The sequence below is a fragment of the Petaurus breviceps genome, unplaced genomic scaffold, assembly GCF_028583685.1.
Source record: "Petaurus breviceps papuanus isolate PSGF00001 unplaced genomic scaffold, PetGlider_PUasm1.0 103, whole genome shotgun sequence".
In the NCBI taxonomy this organism is placed as follows: domain Eukaryota; kingdom Metazoa; phylum Chordata; class Mammalia; order Diprotodontia; family Petauridae; genus Petaurus; species Petaurus breviceps.
This window is the reverse complement of record NW_027185588.1, coordinates 3670326-3680286: the sequence shown is the minus strand read 5'-3', so window position 1 is coordinate 3680286 and position 9961 is coordinate 3670326. Positions and strand designations below refer to the sequence as shown.

General features: G+C 45.7%; 2 protein-coding genes across 3 annotated transcripts in view; one reads left to right on the top strand and one right to left on the bottom strand.

Annotated features, from left to right (window-relative positions):
- Positions 1–2502: 2502 nt before the first annotated feature.
- The window catches only part of NDUFA7 (NADH:ubiquinone oxidoreductase subunit A7), a 29228-nt gene continuing 21769 nt past the window's right edge, over positions 2503–9961 (bottom strand). The window contains exons 2-5 of one of the 2 annotated variants that reach the window (XM_069098336.1): positions 8574–8638; positions 7615–7664; positions 4577–4726; positions 2503–2781 (exon numbers count right to left, since the gene is read on the bottom strand). In XM_069098336.1, coding sequence (XP_068954437.1) covers positions 2685–2781; positions 4577–4726; positions 7615–7664; positions 8574–8624 — 348 coding nt within the window. In that variant the 5' untranslated portion in view covers positions 8625–8638 and the 3' untranslated portion in view covers positions 2503–2684. Of the gene's footprint in view, positions 2782–4576; positions 4727–7614; positions 7665–8573; positions 8646–9961 lie in introns of those variants that run through there. The other variant, XM_069098255.1, reaches the window with a different exon arrangement.
- On the top strand, positions 8693–9927 carry RPS28 (ribosomal protein S28). Its single transcript, XM_069098460.1, has 4 exons — positions 8693–8841; positions 9013–9060; positions 9200–9331; positions 9858–9927. The coding sequence occupies exons 1-3, from the start codon at positions 8803–8805 to the stop codon at positions 9320–9322; spliced, it is 210 nt and encodes a 69-aa protein (XP_068954561.1). The 5' UTR covers positions 8693–8802; the 3' UTR covers positions 9323–9331; positions 9858–9927.

The following is a 9961-nucleotide window of genomic DNA, read 5'->3' as shown; positions in this document are numbered from 1 at the left end:
GGGCAGCAAATGAGGCAGTGTATGTAAGGCTTGCAAACCTTAAAATACCATGTAAATATTGTCTATCATCAGCATGAGACATCAGAGAGCGTTAGAGGAGCGGGGTTTGGGGAACCTGGGTGGCCCGTGGAAAAGTAGCTGGACCCGGAGTCAAGAAGACCGAAGTTCAAATGCAGCTTCGGTCACTTACCCAGGTGTGACCCTGGGCAAGTCATTTAACCTGTTTGTCTCAGTTTCCTCAACTGCAGAGTGGATACCCTGATAACCTCTGTCTCCCAGGGTGGTTCGGAGGACAAAATGAGATATCCGTAAAGCAATCGGGGTTACGTAACTTGCTCAAGGTTACAGGGCCAGGTGTTTCTGGGTGTGGTGCTGAGTATCTGAGCCGGGGATTCGATCCCAGGTCATCCTGACACTGGAGCCGGTGCTCTTACTCGCTGTGCTACCTGGCCGCCCCCGTAAAGCATTTCTTAATCCTTAGGGCTGCTGGTGGGAGAGGTCTGCCATGTCCAGCCAAGCTGGAAAGCCTTCCAGCATGAGCCCAGGAATGAACTCAGTCTGAGGACTAAACTTTCTCTCTCCTCAAAACTCTTTAGGAGCCTCCTGTTGCCTCTAGATAAAATACAAACTCCTATTCCTGGCACTCAAATTACTTTTCTCAGCACATCAGCCAATCAATAAATATTTATTAACGTCTATGTTCCAGGTACAGATTACACCATCACACCTCCATACACTGTGGGTTTTCTTGTTCTCTCCCTTACCCCCCATGGAACAGGCAGGCCCTGGTTTCATATTTTGTCAGTGTGCCTGAGTACTAAGCCAAACTGGCCTAACAGTGGTTCCCCATTCTATCTCATCTCACTACTGTCACATAGGATGAAGCCACTGCCTGGAATGTACTTGCTGGCTTATCCACTTCTTGGAATCCTAAGCTTCCATCAAAGCCCAACTCAAGACACCCTCTCAAGGAGACCTTCCTGACCCCTCCCCACTCCCTCCCTCCCAAAGTTCCCTGCTGTTCCTCCAACCCCCAGTAGAGCTGATAAGCTCCTACAAGACAGCTGTCTGTATTTTGCTGCCCCATAGCTTCCAAGGAGTAAATGTGCTCCCTTTTCCTATGACAGCTCTTCAGGATGTGAAGACAGTGCTCACATATTCCTGAGGTCTTCTCTTCAGGTTAAATTAGTGCAGCACCTTCAACTAATCTTTGTGTGACATCTTCTGAATTCCCACAAACCTATGGTCTGAATGTGTTCTAGCTTATGATTCAATTCAACAAATATCCATTATCATTTATTTTCTTAGTCTGAACTCATCATGTTACTGGCAGAGGAACTCCCTCTACGAATGCAAATTTATCAGTATTCTTTGATGAGAGTTCCCTGGGGTCTAAAGAAGTTAAGTGATTTATCTGTCCAATGTCATAGTGCTAGCATGTCAGGGATAGAACTGGAACCCAGGTCTTTCTGACTCCAAAGACCAGTTCCTCACTGGCTATGCTGCAAGCATAGGCAATTCCAGAAGAATGTAACCTAAAACTATTATGTAGTATTCAAGCATAACTGTACTTAGTTTGTAATACACACACACACACACACCTCCACCACACACCCCACCCCAATCAACAGGAGAAGAGGGATTTAAGGAATGATATAAGAATCAAAAAGTCATTTGGATCTGGCTCTGAGGGCACCAGAAATGTTGTTAAGTTCTATGATTTAGGGTCAGCAAGTCTGGATACCACAGCCAGCTTTACCACTTACTTACTAATAATAATGGCTTTCAGACAAGTCACCTAAGCTTGCTATGAGGGGATCTCCTTCCTCATGTGTAAAATCCTCAGTTTTGCCCATCTAATGGGACTGTGGTGAGGCTCAAGAAAGAGAAAGTAAAGCATTTTGCAGGCCCCAGAGAAGCATTCCCTATGATGATGGGGAAGAGGATTTTTACATGTCCACCACTGACTGGGCAATGAGATGTGGTGAAAAGAACTCTAGATTACAAGTCAGGAAACCTGGGTATGCTACTGACCCTTCAGAATTAAGGATAGACCTTGGGCAACTCTTTTTCTTTCCCTGGATCTTAGTTTCTCCATCTGTAAAATAATTTCATTTAAACTAGACGCTCTCTTCTTGATGCCTAGCTCTGACATAATCACAGCTAACACTTGATATCACACTTTAAGGTTTGCAAAGTGCTTTACAACTATTATCTCATTCAATCCTTACAACAACCCTGAGAGATGGGTGCTGTTATCCCCATTACACAGATGAGGAAACTGATGCGGAGAGAGGTTAAATGACTTGCCCAGGGTCACACAGCCAGGAGTTTCTGAGGCCAGAATTCAACTCAGGTTTTCTGACTCTAAGTCCCACATTCTATCCACTGTGCTGCCTTGCTATCCTATTCTGTGATCCACAAATTTCAGAGATGACAGTTCCCATAAAATAGTTAATCAGTGTCTTCAAGCAATTCGAAAGAAACAAAGAATACTGGAGCTCAGTGTATTTATCATGTATTAGGATATATGATTCTCCCCTATCCCCAAGATAAAATATCATGATCTCATGTTCGATGTATGATCCTCCATGATGCCTTTGCAGCTGGAGCTGGTGCCTTCAAATCAGTCCCCTAAAAACGCAATTTCTCAGCATCTGTATGTCCATCTTCCCATGTCCATTTCACAAATATGGTTCATCCTTTGAAAGTTCCCACTTTTTCAAGGGGGGTCCTGGTATCGCTGGCTTTTTCCCAGATGCTGTCATAGCCTCATCTGAGCTAGAGAAAGAAGACAGCTTTAGGGAGGGCCTAATTTATAAAAGATTTTTTTTTTAAACTGCACACAGGGGCGGCCAGGTAGCATAGCGAGTAAGAGCACCGTCTCCAGTGTCAGAACGACCTGGAGATCGAATCCCAGGCTCAGACACTTAGCACCCACCCAGAAACACCTGGCCGTGTAACCTTGAGCAAGTTACTTAACCCCAATTGCTTAAAATAAATAAATAAATAAATAAACTGCACACAAAAGAGACCGTATTTAGGTCAGGAAACAAGCAGCTTTTGAGATTTCCTTTTCTGGAACAGGAAGTACAATAACTAAATTCAATTCAACATATTTTTACTATAATCTTCCTGTGTGAAGAAAACTGATCAATCCTAACAATACATTATGTGCTTGATACTGCTGTGAGCTGCTCTTCTCCAACCCATGCAAAAAGAAGAGTCAATCTTCACGTTTTTACAATATGATTTAGGTTGTGGATTATTGCAAAATGGTTAATAAAAAAGGTTGGAGAAGTAGGATAGGGTTACATTGTGGAAGGTCTGAAAAACCAGGCAAGAACTTATCAGCCTTCTTCCCCATGTTCTTTTTCCCATCTACTGGTTAGTCATTTTCAATACAGGAATCCTTCCATTTATAGAAGGATTCTAGTCCAGTTGATTAAAGAAAAACCAGGGTGTCCAGGGCTCACCACCACAGCCTCCCTGGAGGGCGGGTGGATTACAGTGGAAAAAGCACCAGAATAGAGATAACTTGCCATAGGCACTTTTCCCTCTCTCCTGGCCTGACTTCAGGAAGTCTCAGGATGGCAGTCTTATATGAAGAATAGCAAGTAGGCCAGTGAACTTCACTAGGTTACTGCCTCCCTCAAGGCCACTTTCTCCTCTGTAAAGGGGGGGGATAACCCCTACCTCCCAACTTCATAGAGTCACTGTGAGGATTCAAATCATCAGATAATTATTATAGGATCAAATAAGGGGTAAAAGGACTTTGAAAACTATGAGGTGCTCTATGAAATGCAAAAAACTAGTATGGCAACTCCAGAATCTCTGAGTTAGGAAGGACCCCAGAGACCTTCGAGGCCAACCCACACCAGAACAAGGATATCCAGAATAGTGACTCCACCTCTGCTAGAAGATTCTAATGAGGGAAGGGCCTGGCTCCCAAGGCAGTCCATTCAACTTTAAAACAACTGTCAAGGTTCAGAAATTCTTCTTGGCATCAAGGCTGAATCTGCCTCTCAGAAATTTCTAGCCAATGTCCCCAGTTTTGCCCTGTGGGGCCATGCAGGATAAGCCCTAGGCTATCACAGGACAGCTTTTGCAATCCTTAACACAATTATCAAGGCCCCTCTAAATCTTTTCTCCAAATTAAACACCCACTTTCTTCAACTGATACTTGTGAGGTATGATACTGGTAAATAAGAACATGAACAAAAGTGAGGAGAAAAGATGGAAAAAAAACCAGCCTGCCTGAAAGAGAATAGCTGGGTGAGGTCAAACAGTGTTACATTATAAAAGTTTTTAAAATCAGGCAAAGGAGTTGGTAAATTTAGGTTCACACACATAAAATGTGGGGTGAGAGACGGTAGGCAGTACAGTAGAATGGACAGAATGCTGGAATCCCACCCACCCCTCACTGTCCTCATCTAGGACACCTCTCTCCCAGGGTAGTGAAAATCAAATGCTTTGCAAATCTCAAAGCAACATGTAAATATAAGCTAAGGAAAGAAGAAGCTTGGCATGGTTATCTAGTCCTGAGGGAACAGAGTCTCCCTCAGAGATGACTTACCTCTTACCAGGAAGACCAGGCTCCAAAACTTTCACAGTAGTCATTACGATTGAAGGAGGAGAGGCTTGCCTACGTCCATCACGAGTACAATAGTAATTGTTCGACAACTTATGGCTAGGGCCCACTGGCAACTTAGGAGGCGGCTGAGTTCTAAAGACAACAATACACTTTAATTGTTATAATCTCTTCTGCTGGCAATAGCTCTCACATGTATCTGTCAATGTCAATCCTATGCCTCTTCACTTTTAAATTTTAATAAGCATTTATTAAGAACCTACTATATGCTATGCATTAAGCTAAGGCATCTATATGTTATTTCATTTTCTCCTCAGAACAACCCTGGTTGGTAGGTACCATTATCATCCCTGTTTTGCAATGAGAAGACTCCAAGTCCAGACTCTATCCAATGTGCCGCCTAGGTGCCTTGGAATGCCTGAGAGATATCCAGGGCAAAATAAGGAAGGGGAGCTGACCCACTACACAGTGAAATCACTGGGAGCTACAGCTTCTTTGCTATTCTTGCTGCTGACCAGCTGAGTTGAGCTTTCTTTTGTCTGGAAAGGTTTAGAGACACAGAATCACAGAATTTCATGTTAGGAGGAACCGGTGAAAGCCTCTAGTCTTCCCAGGCAGCATTAAGTGCTAAGAAGTCTCTTCATCCTGAGCCCCAAATCTGCCTCTCTGCAGCTCCTTTGACACTAACCCTAATTCAGCTCTCTGAAGTCAAGCCAAAGAAGTCGTGTCCCTTATCCTCCATGTCTTCTCCAAGTCAAACATACTCAGCTCTTCCCATGTTCTCTAAGCCCTGGCCCCATACTTCCTCTACTCTGCCAACATCCTGCCTAAAATGTGTTGCCCAGAAGTGAACACAGTACTCTAGACCTTAAATCCCACATACCCTAACTGGCCCGGGAAATCAGGTACTTGGCAAGGTCCCATATTTTCTCTCCATTGAGGACTTTATGAATTATTTTGCTTCTAAGTATAGGATCTCATTTGGTCCTTCTGGCCAGGAATTATTATCCCCATTTTCCAGATGGAGAAACAGGCCCAGAGGACTTCAGTTTCAGTAGCAAGTATTCTTGGAGTGACCATGGTGGACAGGAAATGAAAAGAATGAACCAAAACCTTCACAACATGTATAGCCTTATCTGCTAACTACAAAATGTCTTATGATCTAGAGCTTAAAGAACCTTGGACATCACCCAGTCAAGCTCCTTCATTTTCCTGATGAGTCTCTTCTAATATTCATAATAAGAGTCAGCATTTACATAGTGCTTTAAAGTTTTCAAAGGGTTTTTACAACTATTATCTCATGTGATCTTCAAAAGAACTTTCACTTTACAGATGAGGAAACTGAAACAGACAAAGGTGAAGTGACTAGTCATACAGTTAGCAAATATCTGAGGCAGAATTTGACTTCACATCTTTCTGACTTGAGGATTTAATAATAGCTGGCATTTATATAATGCTTTAAGGTTTGCAAAGAGCTTTACAAATATTTCATTTGATACTCTGTCAAGTAGTTATGTTGTTATCATATGCTCTTATCATCATCCTCATTTACAGTTGAGGAAAATGAGGCACAGATGTTAAGTGACTTGTATAAGGTCACAAAGCTAAGGTATGAGGTTGGATTTGAACTCAAGTCTTCCTTGGTCCTGGTCTAATATTCTATCTACTTTGCCACCTCTTAGTAGCTTCCTTCAGGGAAGACTTATTTAGGAAGACCTGAGCCTCAGGGAGTGAATGATGCCTAAGATCATATCAGGGAGAAGTAGCCAAGATTAAACACATGTCTTCTCATGAAAAATACAAAGCTTTTTTATTTTACTGAGTTGTCCTCTCCTATCCTGTAGCCAGGAGCTTCAACTAGGACATTAAACTGCATCCTGATAGTTTCATTTTTTCTTTCAAATATTAAGATATTCATGAAGGAATCTTCTATTACTATATAAATAACATATAAAGAGGAAACACCTTACTGAAGAAATATCTGAGACTTTTTGTTTTACCAAGACAAAAGCTTTTTTCGTAATCAACCCACTCGGACAAAGAGCTTATATTCTCTGCATTGTCAATTAAGTAACCATGAAGGTGGAAAAGCAGAGTGAACCAAAGAAAGAGCAGTAGCTCTGAAGTCAGGACCCAAGTTCAAATCCCATCCCTGATCCTCACTGCCTGTATAACATTCATTCCTGAACCACCATTTATTTCCTCATATGTAAAGTGAGGCCTAGAGGCTTCTGAGACAACTTCTAGATGTAGGAGTTCATATGTTATCCTATAGAAAAATCTATGAAAAACTGCCTTCCTTTCTAATAGTTTCATAAAAGTTACCCTCAAAGCACACATAAAACAGTCTAAAAATTTTTAAGAAATAAGAAATTTTGAGGTCATTTTATTATTTTTTATTTCAAATTAAAGGGAGGAATTCATAACGCCAAAGGTGAGGGTTGGATCTAAGAATTCCCCACAAAAGTACATTGGTATCCTATTTCAAAGATGTAAGACCTCAAGCCTGACCTGCATTTTTACTATCACCAAATTCCTAGAATCTACCAGGGCACTTCCTAAGAGGCAGCTGGTATAATTAATCAAAGAAACAATGAACATTTATTAAGCAGATACAATATGCTAACACTAGCTACAAAAAGAGGCACAAGACAGTCCCTGCTTTCAAGAAGTTTAGTTTAAGCCCATATAAGTCAATTTCATAGTAAACTAGTTTATTAATTCCAGCACCTTTAGCTCTTAGTCTTCATTTTCTCACCTGTCCTATCTCATTCACAGAGCTGCCTGGATAAAAAAAAAAAAAGCATAGAGAAAATAGTAATGTGGGGGAGGAGAAATATGGAATCATTATTTTTCCTTTCTTCTTTGTTCTCCCTTCTTCCCTCCCACTCTTCCTCCTTTCCTCTCCCGTCTACACCTTAGGCAAATTTCTGGATAGACAGAGCTACAAAAATTGCTGACGGAACAGCTAGACAAAGAAGGAAATGATGTGAACTGGAAGAAAGAGTAGTGAACCTGCTTACCTCTTAGCTATCTCCTGGTAACGTAACTGCAATTTAGCTTGGAGATTACGCTGTGAAGAAGAGAAAATGAGAAAACAGTAGTGACTACAGGGTAAGAACAGGGAATATATGGCATGGGGTGTGCCCTGTGGGTTTAATCAACCCACAGGGTTGTCATCCCAGGGCAGAAGGAGGTAATGAGGAGAGGTGTACTCGGGAGCAAGAGATGAAGGATCTCAAGAGGTAGGTGTACACCCTAGATTAGAAAGCAGAGATTGGGATGAGGTCATACCCAAGAGAAAAGGAGAAAAGGGTTACAGAAGAAAGGGCAGGATTGAAGTTTATAGTAAATCTAAGGGAAAAAAGCCCTGGGAGAAATAAGTACATCCCTAGGCATATAGAGGAGTGGAGTGTGCAGGAGGGAGAGGATGGAGAGCAGAACAGTGGCAGAAAAGAGACAGGATGCAAGGAGCCTACAACTGGGATGGATGCAATGTTGAGGGGTAAAGGAAGGTGCCAGGGGAAAATTGGAGGACAGAGCTTGGGGTAATTACAGAGTCAAAGGTGGAGGGACATAAGATCGTGAGGTCGAAGGTGGGAACAGTAACAAAGGACCAAAGGGTGCCGAGGTACTGGGGTCAGGAACAGTGGGGTAGGACATGGGATCGGAGGTAGGGGGGACAAGGTCTTAGGGTCAGAGACAAGGGTCTGGGGCAAGGAGCGGGGTCGGGGGCAGCGGCAGGAACTGGGGGTTGGGAGTGGGGAGGGGGCACAAGCTTAGAGACTGGGCTGCGGCGGGAGGGTCACAGGTGAGTACGGGCCAGAAACGGGGCAGGGGGCGGGGTTATAGGGAAGGTAAAGGTAAAGTGCGAGATGGGGGGCAGGGGAAACACAGGAGGAAGACGGGGATTTCAGTCAGTCAATTCTCCATCCCCAGCGTCATCACATAGTGCCCTCGTCCCCTAGGGTCGTCGCCGCACCCCGGAGGCCGAATTCCGGAGCCACTGGATGAAGCCAGTGGCCGACGCCATCTTGGGTCCGGGCTGAAGGGCAACAACTGTGGCCGCAAAGGCCGCTGGGAAGGAAAGAGGAAGCTCTCACACCGTGGTCTCGCGAGCACCAGAAGCGGGATTTGAGGAAGCCTATAAAGAGGCGCCAGGGAGCACGTGACTTCCTCTCGTCTCTCTCCCTTCTGTTGTCGCCGCCATCATGGACACCGGCCGCGTGCAGCCCATCAAGCTGGCTCGGGTGAGGAGCAGAGGCCTGGACGGAGGCTCCGGGCCGAGGAAGGAAGGGCAAGGGGCGGCTGCCTGGCTCCAGCGAGGGGCTGGGAAACCGAGGCGCTTCAGGGCCTGGGAAGGGAGGGAGAGGGAGGGAGTGAGTGGTCTCGGCCTCACGCCCTCCGCTGTCTGTCCTCAGGTTACCAAGGTACTGGGCAGGACCGGTTCTCAGGGCCAGTGCACCCAGGTAAGCCCCCGGCCGTGCCGCCCCCTCTCCCTTCCCCGCGCCCCTCTCCTTGGTCTGGCCTCCGGCCCCTTCTCGCGCCCCCTCCCCTCGGTCTCGGCTCCGGCCGCCCCTCCCTGAGGCCACTCTGCCTCTTGCGCAGGTGCGCGTGGAGTTCATGGACGACACGAGCCGATCCATCATCCGCAACGTGAAGGGCCCCGTGCGTGAGGGGGACGTGCTCACCCTGCTGGAGTCGGAACGTGAGGCCCGGAGGCTGCGGTGAGACCGACCGGTGAGTGCCGCCGAGCCGCCCCCGCGGTGGGGGAAGGGACGGGGTCTTCTCATGATCCGACCCAGGCCTGGGTCTCAATCTAACCCAGCCCGTCATACCGCTCTGCCCCCCCCCACACACACACACACACACGGCCCAGGAGCCCACCCCTCTTTTTGACAGCAGGGGACTGAGGCCCAGAGAGAGCAAGGGGCTTAGGAGACAGCCTGATCTCCAGAATTGTCTGCAGGGACTGGTCAAGTCTGCAGAACTCCCCTTGAATCTTCGGCCTCAGCTTCCTTCATGCAGAGGCCCAGAGAGAAGTGGCTTAATCCAGAGCCCCACAGACAGTGTGGGGGAGCTGGGCCAGGCCAACAGATGTGTAGTACCAAGGGGAGGTGGTCCTGGGGCTCTCAAGACAAGCTTGGTTTTAGGCCAGGCCCAAAAAGGGCTCTAGAGAAGTAAAATTTAAAAGGCTGGTGGTGGATGCTGTGAGCTGCAGCTGTTACTAGAAAATCCTAGTACCTTACACTGACTTTATTTTCAGGTGGAGGTCCCTAGGCTGCTGGTCGTGGAAGGACTGCTAAGGGATGTGTAAAATAAAGAGTTTTGTCTAAGCTGCTGAGTAGTGTGACCTTTTAAGGGGGGGAG